The sequence below is a fragment of the Schistocerca serialis genome, chromosome 10, assembly GCF_023864345.2.
Source record: "Schistocerca serialis cubense isolate TAMUIC-IGC-003099 chromosome 10, iqSchSeri2.2, whole genome shotgun sequence".
In the NCBI taxonomy this organism is placed as follows: Eukaryota; Metazoa; Arthropoda; class Insecta; order Orthoptera; family Acrididae; genus Schistocerca; species Schistocerca serialis.
Window position 1 is genome coordinate 37611445 of NC_064647.1, and position 17393 is coordinate 37628837.

General features: G+C 41.6%; 1 protein-coding gene across 2 annotated transcripts in view; it reads right to left on the minus strand.

The window, feature by feature from the left end:
- Positions 1 to 1004: 1004 nt before the first annotated feature.
- LOC126424814 (molybdenum cofactor biosynthesis protein 1) overlaps positions 1005 to 17393 on the minus strand; it is a 134035-nt gene continuing 117646 nt past the window's right edge. The window contains exon 8 of one of the 2 annotated variants that reach the window (XM_050087606.1): positions 1005 to 6021. In XM_050087606.1, the coding sequence (XP_049943563.1) occupies positions 5237 to 6021 (785 nt within the window). In that variant the 3' untranslated portion in view covers positions 1005 to 5236. The remainder of the gene's footprint in view (positions 6022 to 17393) is intronic. The other variant, XM_050087607.1, reaches the window with a different exon arrangement.

Sequence of the window (17393 nt, forward strand, 5' to 3'; positions counted from 1 at the left end):
ACAACACAGATATTTCAATATGCATGTCCAGTTACTGGAATAGTGTTATTAAGGAAGCTGTTGAGAGACAGAAGTTTTTGCTTAAATTCTGTTTGGAATTGTATTGTCCGGGTCAAACAACAGAGTGACAGTGTTGGTGCTATTTGATCACCTGTTCTCGGTTAATATTTCACTATCAATAACATCTGAAGTCAGTCATATTTGACTGTGGCACGGTATTAATTATTATTGGCGCTGTGTGTTACCTTCATGCATATACTGTCTGTTTCCACACTAATGCAGCTTCACTCACTGAGGATGTAAAGTGCTTTGCACAGTAATGTCTTATTTAATTTGTGGCAGAAAATGATGGAACGTTCACCTATGAAAATCCTGACACGTTAAAGACATTACCCATTTGCATGGCTGTAAGTTATCTGAACATCAAACACTGGAACATCCAGGATGGAATAATGACAATACTATGAAAAGGATAGGTTGTTACTCGCCACATAGAGATTTTGAGCCACAGACTGGCATAAGGAAAAGATTGCTATAGATATGAGCTTTTGGCCAAAATGATTTCTTTAAAGTAGAAAACACACACACATTCGCACAAGCACAACTCACACAACAGCCTTTCCCTTGCGCCACACTGTGACTTAACGTCTCCCTTATATAACGAATAGCACACCATCTTTTTCATTATTTGGTCATCAAGCTCTCAGTAACAGGCCACAGCCTACGAAATCAGCAAAAACTTGGAATTCTACATTGAATTCGCTGCAGGAAAGATGGCGTGTAATGTGTACAAAAGGAGCAGCAGCTACCTTGACAGCTTTGTGCACCAAGAGATGTCTGGTGATAACAAGGGACATTGTCAAGATGTTCTGCCAGGTACAAGCATGAAGTAGCACACGTGAGAAGACACCACACAATTTTGTTTTGTGACCTCTTCCACTGTGTGAAGTGTATGATCCCTTTCTGGAATTTTTCAAATAATTTATGGAAGAAAACACTAGAAGAACAGCATTATTACTTTCACCTTTATTAAATACCTTATAATTTACACCAGATGATATACAAAATAAACTCCAAATTACTGTAACAACATAGTGCACAAGGCACACATTCATTTTCTAAGTTCAACAATCATACCCCAAACTATAACAATTAAAATATTGAAGACCAGAATTTAATTTTAGCTGCTACAAAATTATGTCACAGATAACAATTATTTAATTCACTTCTTAAACATAACAATTTAATTTAAAAAAGACAACAAATAACATTTTTAAGTACAATATTCAAGTTTAGCTGCTGCAAACATGCATAACAATCATCTATATTTCAACATTCTTATAAAAAATACATCATAAAAAGGAAGACCTGATTGTACATCATGGGTGGGCTACGTAAAATAAATGACAAAAATCAGCAGCTGTAAAAGGCAGATTTTTTTTCCAACTACAACCAGTTCCTCCATTTTACAACAGCATAAATGAATGCAGCTCTTTTTCCCCAAATTTGCTGCTTCAGAGTATTAGTGTTATAATGAATTCTTTTAAGAATTAGAGGCACAAACAGATTAATAAACACAAACAAAAGCAGGAATATTCAATTTGCTCGAGGCTACCAAATGAAAGAAGAAAGGGGGATAGGGAGGAGAAAAAAGATCACGAAAGAAAGAAATAAACTGCTGATTGTTTGCATCATTCCTAGACTCAAAACCCTAAGCAAAAGAAACAGTGATGATAGCATTGATTTAAAATCATGTCAGAAAAGACGGCAGCAAATTCTAGGTGATCCTCCATAAAGCCATGGTCTCATGTTGTCAAACCCCTGCAGGATTGTTTGAGGGACAATGATTTGACATTGATTGTTAAGTCAAAAAGGCAATGCATCTTTGACTGAAGAAACAATCAAAAATATATTCTTTTAATGGAATATTTACATTGCAGTGTACTGATCTGAGAAACATACTGAAAAGAAACATGACTATGTTGAGAAATTTTCATTTTGTATTTTCTTATATTTGTAACCGCAGTACATGAAAAAAGTGACACTCGACATTTGAGTTAACTGAAAGATGAAAGATTAGGGTTTCATGCCCTGCCGATCCTTGTCCCCAAACGGGGACAGCCTGCGAACAGAATTCTACCAGCCAGCTTGGACTGAAAACATAACACACGAGGATCGGGCCCGTGAGTGTAGATGGCACTCGGAATATCATGCAACACAGATACCCGAGGATGGTGTCTGTCAGAGCAGATTGCAGATGAAGCAGGAAGGCAGAGGGAACACATTACAGACCTGCTCCATCTGACAATCAGTCTCAAGTAGCACTTTGTAAAAGCAACGACTAATGTCACCAAAATATGCGAGGAAGACAATGATGTCCAACTGTGCAAAGGACAACTCGGGAATTTCAGCAAACTTCTGGAAAAACCTGAAGAATTAAACTGACAGAAACCCGTTCTAGATTGGTAACTTACAAAATAAAACATTTTCAATCTCTGGACAAGTCGCACACAAGAAAGATAATAGGCCTTTAAAAAAGAGGATACGATACAATGTAAAGTTGAAACATGTAAATTAGTCTGGCCCATACGCTCCACACCTGAACAAAAGTGTCAATGAAGTGGTGCACCTTTTAGGAACTGTTAAAAAAAGTGTCATTTTACATCAATGAACACAGCAATGACAACCTGATCCTAGGAGAAAAGAGCTGATATACACTATATATTTAAGAATGAACACTTCACCTCAACTTATCACAGCACAGGACCATCAAAAATTGAAACAATAGAGCAACAAAGAGGACACTACCACACTGCTGGGGGAGGGCACAGAGAGAGAGAGAGAGAGAGAGAGAGAGAGAGAGAGAGAGAGAGAGAGAGTTTAATGACCTACTTACTCACTTTTTACTGGCAACAAGATAAGAGTGGAGGTGGTGTCATATCAAAATTGTAGAGAACATGCACGAGAAATAGTTTTAACAATAGCAAATTAACATACTTGCTAGGACTTATTTTTTGTTTTAAATATCTCTCTCAAATTGATCAGGTATTGGAAAAAGAAAGATAAGTATTTAGAATTAAGACTTAAAACAGGAGGGAAACAGGTACCATACTGGCCTGAATATAAGCTACACCATTTCTACAAAAAATGTCCAAAAAAATTAGAGTGTACAGCACACCCCATAAAAACTGGGACTTTTATGAATCATAGAAACCTCAACTGTAGTGCTTCTTCTTAAGTTTGAAATGAAACAAAAATATCACTACAGTTTGTAAAGCAATTGTTGTGTATGAGGTAGCAATGCAAACGTTCTCTTTGTTGATATCCCATTTAGGTAGAGACTACATAGAGATCCAGAAAAATGTAGACATTCTCTGATAGTTATTACCTTTGGAACAAAGTGTTATAAGGCTGCAATTTTGAGTGGTAGCATAAACCACTGTTTTCCCCACAGATCTTGTCATGTGGGTTTCCAGAAGATGACAATGCAGCACTGAATGAAGTACAACTATTGTTTGAGCAATGCAAGGCTGTACTGAAGTGGTACTGTAAGTACGAAAACACGATGGAGGTGCAATGGCAATGGCATAATGTGTACGGATCTCAGCCACCAACATATACAACAATTTATTGTATTTGGGATAAATTTTAAGCCGACAATACTGTTTAAAATGTGCACATGGAAAGGTCCGCCGAACAAGAACATCAACCTCCAGGTTCCAGCACTGCTGTATTGCAACATTTTTCTAGATCATCTCAAAAATCAATGAAGCAGGGTGTATGGGGAAGTGGGGTAAGCTGATCAAGTGCATGATAAATTCTGAGGACTGCAAAGTGGAAAGTGTACATTCCAAGATTGTTTCACACTATGAATGAGGACAACCCGAATCGAAGGATGGAGCACTACGAGTGGTCTGAAGGCATGCTTCACGAAGATGAATGGTTTGCAGGGAAGGTTATCTGGCCTAATGACGCGCAATTCAACCTGAATGGTAATGTAAACTGTCATAGCTGCGTGTACTGGGCTGCTGAAAATCCTCATGTTCACATGGACAAACATGTTACTTCACTTGGTGTTAATGTGTGGTGTGGTCCGTCATAGTATTGTTTCTCTGACCCATTCTTCTTTGAAGGTACATAACTGGTGAGTTGTATCATATGCTGCAAACATTGATTTTATTAGCCATCCAAGAGGTGTTTGGAAATAAAAGATTTTTACCTACAAGACTGTACTCCGCCTCACCACCACAAAGATATCAGATTCTACTTAGATGAAAATCTACCTGGACGATGGATAAGTCGAAGAGGAGCTGTCAAGTGCCCACCAAGGTCACGGGACCTTACAATTCTCGACTTCTACCAATGGGGGACCTCGACAAACAAAGTTTGCCAACAGAACCCAGCTACACTGAATGAGATATGAGAAACCATCAAGACATCCTGTGCAGCTACCACGCCGGCAACACTGACAGCTGTACTTCAGTCAACAATTCAGCAGCGTTGATGCTGCTTGGCTGCTAACACGTGTCACTTTGAACACACAAAATGATCTTCCTCCCATGCAAGAATTTTGACACTATGCCGTTTTGTTCCATCATTATTGACTATCAAAGAGAGTCTACATTTTTCTGGATCCCTCTGTATTACCATTTTCACAGTTTCACTATTTTAGACAATGGGACAGGCACAGTTTTTCTCTAACTAAAGAATATAATTTATTCTTCACTAATGAAGCACAACATTGAGAGAAAATTTTGGAATTCGGTACAGTTACATTGCAAATTTCAAACTCACAGTTATTCATCTAACAGATGTGCTTTTTAAAGGTACGGTTCAAGAAATGCTGCACATGCAATGACCGGGATTGTAGCGACGGCACTGTACTTTGGGAGGAGAGTGACAAAAATACTGACAGTGACAAAACAATGACTGTTAGTGAAGTTAACAGTGTCTTACATGAAAACTGCAATTGAAAGCTTTGTTTTTATGTGTAATTTGTCTACAGTATACTAAAAAAAAAGTGGTTAAGGGTAATCACATTTTGAAAAGCTTTTGTAAATGGGTAACTTGACAAATTATTTTTCATTAAGTTTCTGTCTTTTTCGAAATTAAAGGTGCAACTTGTATTCAGGCCAATTCGATGTGTGTATAATTTATGATAACTACGAACAGACTTTGAAATTTACCTACATCACACCAGGTATACTTAACTTATTTCACTGACCCACACAGATGCTCATGTCCGGTGGAAGTCTCCTCTAGTTCCCCCACTTTTGGCCAGAAGCATTATTTCAGATATCACAATGTCATGACTCACAGCTTTGCACATATCGTACACTGTTAAGGCGGACACCGATACAGCAGTGAGAGCTTCCATCTCCACGCCCGTCCGCCCTCTACACTTTGCCGTGCCAGTTATAATCACACAGTTGAGAGCAGAGTCTAGTTCAATGTCTACAGCCACAGAGGATAAAGATATGTTATGACACAGAGGGATAAGGCTGGACGTCTGCTTGGCCCCCACAATTCCCGCCAGGCGAGCAATGCTCAGTACGTCACCTTTCTTCAGGCCATTTTCTTGTACGAGTTTCATCAGTTCAGGTCCCACAAAAACCTTTGCTTGTGCTGTAGCAGTCCGTTCTGTCACCGCCTTCGAACCCACGTCGACCATTTTCGCTCTGCCGGTCCGGTCGACATGAGTCAGACTTCCGGACTGTGCTCCCGAACTGCAGAAACGGCAAGAGAAGACAGAGGGCTGTGCTCTGTGCGTTTGTCTTGTTAGGAGTCTTGCATTGCACATAATGCTTAAGGTACAGGGAAGCAAAAGAAACTGTTTTCTAGATTCAGTCACTACACTCAAATTATGTGATAACAACTGAGACATCTGTGTATCCGACACAAACAGGGGCGGAATATTGGTATCTGAGAAGAAGTACTTTTGAAAATCTTGTTTCTGAAGGTTTAACAACTTCCGACTTTGTGCCTTCACGACATCACTGCAGCCATCAAGTTCAGTGCCACCTGGAACAAAAATACATGCTATAACAAAAAACGGTGCATAATCTGGAAATAGGTTAAGTACAAAAGAATTTTGAAACATTCGTGTTCAAGACAAGTTCTTTGAATGTTAATTATCTGTGATGATTCTTTTCTTTCCTAAGCTAAGCCAAAAATCTGTTTTCTCTGCAGAAGTGTGCACTATGAGTATTACACAAAGTTGATAGGAACATCTCACATACATCTCCTCAGTGGCTTTAGATTTCTCAATCTTGCAGGTGCGGATACAAGGGGAAGTCGTGGCAATGGTGATAACTACCACCCACTTCCCAAACAACATATTATACTGGGGTGCACTTAAGAAGGCAGCAGTGTGGTGCATTCTGTGCAGAAAGAGATGGGGAATGCTTTATGGTGCTGTCTGTGTGTTCTCTCTCTCTCTCTCTCTCTTTCTCTCTGTCCCACGACTCACATTACAGCCACTTCCAACCCTCGTATCTGGCACAGGCCACTGTGTCTGCTTCTGAATTTATGCGCCCGGAAAGCTATCGCTGCTGCTTTCTAATGTAATACTTGTCATGTTTCCTTTATGCCAGCCATTGTGAACACTAATGGCTAAGTAACCTCACCATACCTAAATGCCTTGTATCGTATATGCACCCCAAAATGCACACGACAGGCAGATGTGGCAGAATGACATGATGTCTTTATATTATTTACTTCATCAATTTCCAAATTTGACACATAACTTTTGGAGAATGAACTAGGGTGGAAACTGAAGTGTCTCAAAAATGGCAAGTACTTCCAGAAATGACAAGCTACATTTAATAAAGGACACTTTTCAGTTGCTCGTGCTAGGGTCTGCCCACGAGAACGTGCTTTTGGTCTGATTGACAATATTCCAGCCGGGTAAAGCTGCACACCACTGGGCTGACCATACCAGCTGTCAACAACAGATTCGATACAACAACAACAGAAACAATGACTTCCCGAACACAGTTGGAAATCACTGACAGAAACAGTATTCCCCTCATTCACATGTGTCTGCAGACCTCTGTTCAGTCATAATGTTTATTGAAATAATGATGGTAAGTACACACTTTGACAGAGTTCAACTTGGTTGTTACGTGATTGTTCAATTTTTTCCGTCTTTCCTCCTCCCTTTTCTCTTCCCAAAATCTTTTCATTCTTTGACTGTGTTCTTGTTTCCTTTGATATGCACATATTTTCTCTGTTTTCTTCCTTCCCTTTACTTCAACTTTTATGTTCATAATTTTGTTTCTGAATTTGTCTCTTTCATTTATCATTTCCATTCTGATTCCTGCTTGTTTTAGCCTTTTTCTATTTCTTGAAACCAACTGGTTTTTTTGATTAAGGCATTTACTACATCCTAAATCCCTTTTGTGAATCTGTCGCTGTTCATTGTGTGTGTGTGTGTGTGTGTGTGTGTGTGTGTGTGTGTGTGTGTGTGTGTGTCCACAGAATGTTAGTCGGTGTTTTCTGATCGTGACTGTGAGTCTGCCTCTGTGTTCTTATAATTCTCTGGTTGATCTCTTCATCCATATACCGTCTCTGTGAACTGCTCCAAATAATTTTCTGAGGATTTTGCATTGTATTCTTTCTGCTTTGTGGTGCCTGGTCCTCAGATTGTGGTCATTTCTGATCAAAGAGAGCTTCTGATACTATAACTGATGTAAAGAGTGCTTCTGATACTATAACTGTATTGTAGCACATGTGTTTGCCTTGTACTGAAATATTTCTTTTATTATAGTGTTTCCATGTCAGTTTGTACACTTTCTGAAGTTCTTTCGTTTGTTCTATGTTTTCTTCCTTCTTTGATCCACCTATTTGTATTGTTACTATTATATTGAATAATTTAATATATTTTTGTGTGTTTATTATTGTTATTAAAATTGTAGATGTCTGTCGTATGCTAACAGCGAGGTTGCTAGCGAGTTGCATTTTTGAGGGAAGCTGGGCGAAGGGGGGATGGAAACAATAACAAATGGTCAATGGTCACTCCTCCCCCCCCAAATAACCAAACCCTGGATGTCAAAACATTTGCTCTGTATAGATGTTTGTGTCCAGAAGTAAGAGTCAATTTAGCAAAAAAAAGCAAAGCAAAGCTTCATGTTCTGGCCCACATCAGAACCATATGACCAACCACAGTGTCATCCTCTGCAATGGCATCACTGAAAGCAGTATGGGGGGGGGAGTGAGCACACCCTGTTCTGGTCACTGCCAGCTTTCTTGACCTCAGAGTCACTACGCCACACTCCAACAGTTCCTCAATGGGCATCACAAGGCTTGGTGCACCTTGTTCCAGTCCTCCCACCAAAGAAAACCATGGGCAGTACCATGGGTGAGTCGCAGCTGAGCACCTGCCTGCCCCCTTATCCGCAGTAGCTGCGAGAGGACATTTGTGTTACACATACACTAAAACTGGCGTAGCTGCCACAGGACACTCTTTGGAGTGCCACTAACAAGCACACACTGCTACACACTTCACAGTGCTAGGTGGCCAAGAGTTCTGGCTCAAAGTTTCTGCAACTGTGGTTGCAACTTCTCCAGCGTGACTCTCCCATTCTTTAATAGGGTATTTCAGTGTCAGGGGCACGTTCACATTGGACAACACTGTCCAATACAGGCTGCTGTCTGCCACCCGTGCTCTCTTGCACTGTCCATTGCATCTTGCACAAATGGGTCATAAGGACTCCCCTCTTCTGTAGGTACACTAAAAAAGCAAAATTGTCTTTTCAGATGAAAAAGTAACATTTTAGCTTATCCACATTCTATCCTCAATAAAAGTATCCTTATGCCTGGGAGACAGCGGATCCACCGAGCAGATCCCACCCGACGACCCGTAGCAAGACTGCAACATAAGAGGCAGGAACGCCATCTGTTCCCGTCGACGTTTCTGTCTTGCTTTGTCACCTATCAGTAAGCGCTGAACCGGCTAAATCTGGACTTCGCTGCCACCAGTCGAGAGGCATTGGCTCGGAGACAGCATGAGTTCACTGTCCAACTGACGGGTGGAAGCAACACAACAGCAACACCAACACCAGTCACACCACTAGTGAATATACTAGAGTGGCCCTCAATATCACCGCTTTAGTCCTTGAGCTGGAAGTGACAGCTCCGTGGAACAAAGATGGACCTTGGAAGCTGGTGGGTCCAAAATGCAATCAGCAGCAACTTACACGAACAACTGAGCCTACTGACTCACACGGCAAATGCAGCTTGCTTTTGCCAACACCAGTTCCGAGCATCAGTAATATGAGGGACCGTACAAACAATTCTGCAGCACCTCAACGACACAACACTACCCCAGCCGCTATGCAGAACACTTCATTGACTGGCTTCCCACTGGTCATAATACGCAATTACATTTGCCTCAGCAAGCTAAACCAGACATTTGTAGAATGTCACTCCCCACCATATAACAAACACAAAACTCAAAAGGGACCATATACCACTGTAAGTATGTGTGTAACAAAACAGATTGCACCAATCTCCTGAACTTCCTCAAAGCTGGGGGAATTGAGTATCATAAATATAGCACCCACGGGGGAAAAACTCGAATGTATATCGTGAAAGGAGTTGACATCACAACCCTCAATGACATTCTTTATGATATAATCACAGCTCTCAGCTGGGACTGTGAGAGCACGGGATGAATTCTGGGATTCGTGACACACAGACTGCAGCCAAACTATTTAGTGGAGTTGGCTGACAGCTTACTCCTGCAACTTTCTGAAGCAGATGCTCCTGGTTCACATGGTCATAGTAGAAATATACACACCTCCACGTGTCCCCCAACAGTGCCACCACTGCCAGCAGTTTGGCCGTGTAGCACCCGATGTGATCTGGCACACGGTGCCGTGTAGCACGACACTTTAAACATGGTACAACTATCAAATGTACCAAATGTGGAGGGGTCCATGTGCAAACTACAGATGGTGTGCGGTATATAAAGAAGCTCTAAAGCGCAAAAGTGCCAAAGACAGACAAGTGGTAATCAGAACAGCTCCAAGACACTCCCCACCCCCCAACCAGTAAACCAGTAAGGTGTGGAATCTCTTTTACTGGCACTGACAGTGGAAGTGGATGGATTGAGGAAGCACAGAGCTCCACAAACTCATGGCACACTCCCCCAACAACAGAACCACAACACACACCTGTAATGCTAGAAATTGCCCGTGTACTGATGACAACACTGCTGGTCCCAGACAACACCAAGTCAACTCTGTCTGTGCCAGATTGTGACACTCGTGATATCACAGAAGACATACCCAAACTAGGGCAACCACAAACACACAAAATGAAACGGAGGGACCCAAAAAACAAATACACCAACAACACACCAGACAAACATAGGAACACATTCAAAGAAACAATGTAACCATAACTCACACTCTTGGCCCCCTCACCACAGCAATAACACAGGCGACCCCAGATGAAATACGAACCATGAATAACACACAAATCAGCCCATACAGTACACCAACACAAGGACCAGCAGCCACCAACCCCACCTCCAACACTTTGGCTGACATAACAAACATTCTCACCACAATCAGAGGCATAGTGGAGACACTATTCCCCACTCACAGGGCTTAAGATCCTCTCGAGGATCTTCATCGTAACACATGACACAAACTCGTGACGGCTGCACCCAGCCAGTGCATGGCTGCAATACAAACTGCTGTCACCACACTGCCCACACACTTCCATGGATAATACACCACAACACACAAACAAGAGTACTTTAACCCAGATGCTATTCTGGAATGCAGATGGGATCGGCAAGAAAAGGGCAGAGCTAGCCGCATTTATGGAAGAGAAGGGAATCCGGATTGCTGTCATGAACGAAGCTGAGCTCCAGTCACACAAACAACTACACTTCCCAAGATATTACATCTACTGTACTGACCACCTGAAGGCACAACTGTGGGTGGAATAGCAATCATCATATATTGAGACATAGAACACACAAACATCAAGATCCCTGAAACTGAAAGACTAGAAGCCACGGCCGTTAGGGTCAAGTTCAACTCAGTGAACACTACACTGATATCGATATACAATTGATCTGGTAACATCATAACAAGCGATATCAACACAATACTCAACATAGCATAGTGACTAATAGCCACTGGTGATCTTAATGCTAAACACTCTGCTTGGAACTAACAAACATCAAACACCAATAGCAAAAACCTATACGAACATGCACTACGCCAAAACTACATTACACTAGTGCCAGCTGAGGTGACACTTAAAACAGGGAACAGAGACTAGATGTGATAGACATTAGATGTGATGGGCATTATAGTCACAATCAACATTGAAATTATACACAATTTGGCCTCACCAAACACCTGTAATACTTTACACGGAAGAAGCACTGCAGTATGATGAATCTCACAGGATACTGAGCTACAAGCGCATGAATTGGGCATTGCTCAAGGAAATGCTTGAAAGTCGTATCCCACAAATTGCCAAAATTACACAAAGCAAGAAACTTGATGAAGCTGTCAAAGCCCGTACCACCGCAGTTCAGGATGCAATAGCAGGCACCATTACAGTACTTATACCACAAGAATGCTCAATGGCCCTGCTCCCAGAAATACAGGGGCCGATGTCAATGGAGATCATCTCAGGAGATACTGGCTGTACACACAGCATATTAACAGGCTCCAGGGGATCATACAGGGTAAATTAAAACTTTTAAAACCACAAACTGGGACAATACACTCACAGGGCTGCACACCACATGACCTGGAGTGTGGCAAATAGCTGTCCACTCCACCAAGAAGAAATACTACACACAAAGTTTACAAATACCTTCCAGACCAGCATACTCCATGGAGGAGAAGCATGAGCTGATGACCAGAACACTAGCAACATCATTCACACTGAATCCGGCTCCTTACAATCCAGCACTGCTACTTGAAATGGACCAGGAGGTTACATGGCTTGTAACCCAGCCTAAGTGCAATGTAACAATACATACTGCTATGCACGAAATTACACAGGTTATTAAGCACAAAACAGCTAGAAAAGCTCCTGGTCCCAATCACTTTCAAAACCGTGTCCTCCAGGAGTTCACGAATAAAGCTATAGAGTGTCTCACACAAATCACGAATACCATTCTACAACATCAACACTTCCCTGTCCTGATGTTCAGAAAGCAAGGGAAATACCACTCCCTACCACAAAATTACTGAGTCATCAGCCTGCTGAGCTCCCTGAATAAAATTGTTGAGAAGATGATTCTCAAACATCTTACTATGCACTGCAACACCAATGACTCCCTGAGACTGGAGCAATTTGGATTCAGCAATCACCACTCCACAACACAACAACTTCTCCGTGTAGTTGAACATGTTACACACACCCCTAACACCAACAAAGCTACAGGGGTGCTGTTCCTGGCCTTCAGTCATCTACGGCACAATTGTCTCATTCACAAACTCTGCAATGCTAGTCTCCCCGACGAACTCATGCATCTTACACACTCATATCTCGCCAACAGAAGCTTCAACACTGACGTTCAGGGCAAACAGACAACACAACACAGTAACAAGTGGGAGTACCCCAAGGCAGCATCCTAGGGCTCCTCTTGTTTAATCTCTAAGTCAACGACTTTCCAACTGAACAAAACACGATGGCAACCATCTATGCAGATAACACTGCCATCCTAGTGCAAGACTGGAACCCATCAGGCACAATTCATGACTGCAAACAAAACTGCCGAGCCCTAGCAGGAACGACAGTGTGTTAAAGCAAACGTTGACAAGTGTGAAGCAGTTCTGTTCACTGACAAACCATAACAACTGCGCAAACATTAAGTGTTCTGGCATACCCGCAAGCCCTGGAATGAAGATGAAGATCACAAGAGAAAAGAAGGCAGTGAACGGACCGTCAGCCAAAAGCCCACTGGCAAGGACCGCACCACGACGGGAGCAGGCCCCTAGACAAAGGGAATATATGTGCCGCTCCTGCCAGCCTCGGTCACTCACTCAGTATTTGGACAGGATTAGGACAGTATACAGACAGGCCTAGCACAGAATACTACAATAGCAGTCATTAGTGATCCACAAACTGTGTGTCAAACTTGCACGAACATTGTATATAGCAAAGGACTCAGATTTATATTGCACGTTGCTCATTGCTTGCGACACCATTGTAAATTCCACATTAAGCATTGCCAATCTTCTTATTTGTAATAAAAACTATTAATGTGATTTGCTTGAATTGTTGTATAGAATCCCGAGAATTCAGCATCCTTTACGCACCCTATACGAGATGAGTGGTCAGGACCCCACATTAAGATTGCAGACAAATAACACTACACACACACCCAATACGTTTTAGTGTGCAAGTCAAATACTTCAGTGACAGGCCAACTGAGCAAATGCAAGGCTCAAACAGTGTTACTCTAAGCTCAACAGGTAAAGCACACTGAATAGGAGGGTATCGAGGTCCGTGTACATGATACTGATTAGACCCATGATGATACATGCAGCTGCAGTCTGGGGTTACGTGGCTCTGACACACCTGTGCCGCCTACAGGTGATACAGAACGAAGTGCACCACGGTCCACACACACTGTCGACCTTCACAGAGAATACTGCCTTGAGACTCACACACAGATATTCAAAAAACTCACCACACGACTGTACAGGAACTTGAGACACTCTGACAATCCCTTCATTCTTAACCTAGGAGACTACGACCACAACCATGGGTGGAAACACAACTGCCGAAAACACTTCTATCTAGGGACAATTAATCACCTGTGGACAGCACAAGCTCACAGACAAAATAAACACTGGTGAATCCCTGCATTACAGCAAAACTAAATGGCATTGCCAGCTGCAAATATCTAGCTGACCAACTGGCAATACAGGAAAGCAGTATTGCACACTTAACATAAACATATCCAACCAAACCTCTTACATCGTGGATAGATTTATGGTCAATTGACCACTCGTATAACGACCTTGGCATGTTACAAGTACAGATGCTGCAGGTGGCCCAGGAGGCACTAAGGTGCCCAGCCCACTAGTACCCCTCCTCAATAGGACTGACACTCGTAAAGAGTGTTTTAAGCTGCGACAATGGTATCGAGCATCACACGATACCCAAAACTAACGACAACCTCAGCCTTGCAGACAGAAAGAAACTGCTACTGCTCTTACTATCTGTCCAGACTATTGCAGAAGTTCTTCTCCTTTGGTGCTTGCCTCCGCACTTTTCTCCCTCTGTCCTTAAAACTGCTACCTTCTGCTCACTTCTCAACCACTTCTATCGCCTCAAAGTGCCTGTATTAGTGGGTAATCCTACGGACATCGTGACCCCACATCCAGTGTACTTCTCAACTGTAACTAACCAAATGGAGGTGATGGTCACCATGTCAGTGTCGGTGTGGAGTAGCTTCACCCTTTTTTAAAAAAAGCATCACCAGGAATTGGACCTGGGTCCTCCACATAGCAGCAAGATATGCTGAGCACTGAGCTGCTCAGATGGACAAGAGAGAATTTAGCATTAATTGCAAAGTTTGCAACCATAACAATCACAATATAAATAATTTACGTAGAGAATATGCATTGAAGCTTAGGGTTAAGAAAGCTGTTTTATATTCAGCTGCAACACCCTTTTAACATCTACCAGCTGACATTAGGAGCAATCTGGAAATCCCCAAATATTCAAAATTAAAGTAAAAAATGCTTTATTAGCCAGTCCACCAATAATTTATCTGGATATGTGAATTTACCTACTTGTCCCACCTCAGATACACAACGCACAGACACTTTCTAACAGAAACCCACATTTGGCCATGCAACATATTCTCTAGGAGCAGACAGGAATGGTACATGGTTTACTCCACAGAGGGAAGCTGGCAGCAGCTTTGGAACGCTTTTTGAAGTGGTGATCTCATCACAATAATAGCCTATGTGCAGGTACAGCTGGTTCTCCACGGAACAGAAACTACTGTACCGGCCCCAATGTGGCATTGACAGCATAAAGGGCATTGCAAAGGAAGGAAGTATATGAATTTATCAGAATGAGTTTAGATGACAGTGTCCCGTGTAAAATTAAATGCCCATTTAGCATGAAGTATTAAATCAAAATAGTCGCAGAGCAGTTTAAGTACCAGAGTATTGGCGTGTTTCAAGTAGTTGCTTCTCTGTATATTTATAAAAATAAAATGGTGTAGAACTGATCCCCTTGAATAATGATTAATGTGAGCAGATTAGTAGTAGTAGATGAAAATGGTTGTTCAGTGGCCACTTCTCACTGACTCATTTTACACCCCTGAAGGCTCTCATTGGTGATGGAGCTGTTGGAATATTACATGTGAATGAATGGCTGAACTCAATAATTTTCAAGGTATTCAATATTCTTGTACAGTGCATTCAAAACAAAGTTATATAAAAATGAAGAGGGATAGGTACTTCATAAACTGGTATTTGCAAGTGCTGACAACAAGCACATAACAAAGCAGTGTGATGTAGATTACTCAAGCACCTCAGTTTCACAGGAGACCCTGAGGCAACAAGTACACACATCATGTTTGCTAACTGTTTTTATTGCCTGTGCCCGAGCACAGTATGAAATGTATTAATTTTTATGGAGTTAGGTATGTACTGCCTAGGACTTTCAGCAATTATTTCCTAAATTGCTTTGAAATGGACACATCCAATTTCCTTCTCCAATCGGGGGCTGCATACCATCTCTAATTAATTTGTCATCAACAGGACGTTAAGTGTAATATTCCCTTTAATGAACTTATTTTCAGCAAATTTCTAAGCCGGTAATCTTCCTTTCTGTATTGAATAATAATAGTTGTTGCTGTTGTTGTTGTGGTCTTCAGTCCTAAGACTGGTTTGATGAAGCTCTCCATGCTACTCTATCCTGTGCAAGCTTCTTCATCTCTCAGTACCTACTGCAACCTACATCCTTCTGAATCTGCTTAGTGTATTCATCTCTTTGTCTCCCTCTATGATTTTTACCCTGCATGCTGCCCTCCGATACTAAACTGGTGATCCCTTGATGCCTCAGAACATGTCCTACCAACCGATCCCTTCTTCTAGTCAAGTTGTGCCACGAACTTCTCTTCTCCCCAATCCTATTCAATACCTCCTCATTGTCCTCATTAGTTATGTGATCTACTCATCTAATCTTCAGAATTCTTCTGTAGCACCACATTTCAAAAGCTTCTATTCTCTTCTTGTCCAAACTATTTATCGTCCATGTTTCACTTCCATACATGGCTACACTCCATACAAATACTCTCAGAAACGACTTCCTAACACTTAAATCTATACTTGATGTTAACAAATTTCTCTTCTTCAGAAATGCTTTCCTTGGCATTGCCAGTCTACATTTTATATCCTCTCTACTTCGACCATCATCAGTTATTTTGCTCCCCAAATAGCAAAACTTCTTTACTACTTTAAGTGTCTCATTTCCTAATCTAATTCCCTCAACATCACCCGATTTAATTCGACTGCATTCCATTATTCTTGTTTTGCTTTTGTTGATGTTCATCTTATATCTTCCTTTCAAGACACTATCCATTCCGTTCAACTGCTCTTCCAAGTCCTTCGCTGTCTCTGACAGAATTACAATGTCAGCAGCGAACCTCAAAGTTTTTATTTCTTCTCCATGGATCTTAATACCTACTCCAAATTTTTCTTTTGTTTCCTTTACTGCTTGCTCAATATACAGATTGAATAACATCGGGGAGAGGCTACAACCCTGTCTTACTCCCTTCCCAACCACTGCTTCCCTTTCGTGACCCTCGACTCTTATAACTGCCATCTGGTTTCTGTACAAATTGTAAATAGTCTTTCACTCCCTGTATTTTACCCCTGCCACCTTCAGAATTTGAAAGAGAGTATTCCAGTCAACATTGTCAAAAGCTTTCTCTAAGTCTACAAAAGCTAGAAACGTAGGTTTTCTTTTCCTTAATCTAGCTTCTAAAATAAGTTGTAGGGTCAGTATTGCTTCATGTGTTCTGATATTTCTACGGAATCCTAACTGATCTTCCCTGAGGTCGGCTTCAACTAGTTTTTCCATTCGTCTGTAAAGAATTCGTGTTAGTATTTTGCAGCTGTGACTATTAAACTGATAGTTCGGTAATTTTCACATCTGTCAACACCTGCTTTATTTGGGATTGGAATTATTATATTCTTCTTGAAGTTTGAGGGTATTTCGCCTGTCTCATATATCTTGCTTACCAGATGGTAGAGTTTTGTCAGGACTGGCTCTCCCAAGGCTGTCAGTAGTTCTAATGGAATGTTGTCTACTCCCGGGGCCTTGTATCGGCTTAGGTCTTTCAGTGCTCTGTCAAACTCTTCATGCAGTATCATATCACCCATTTC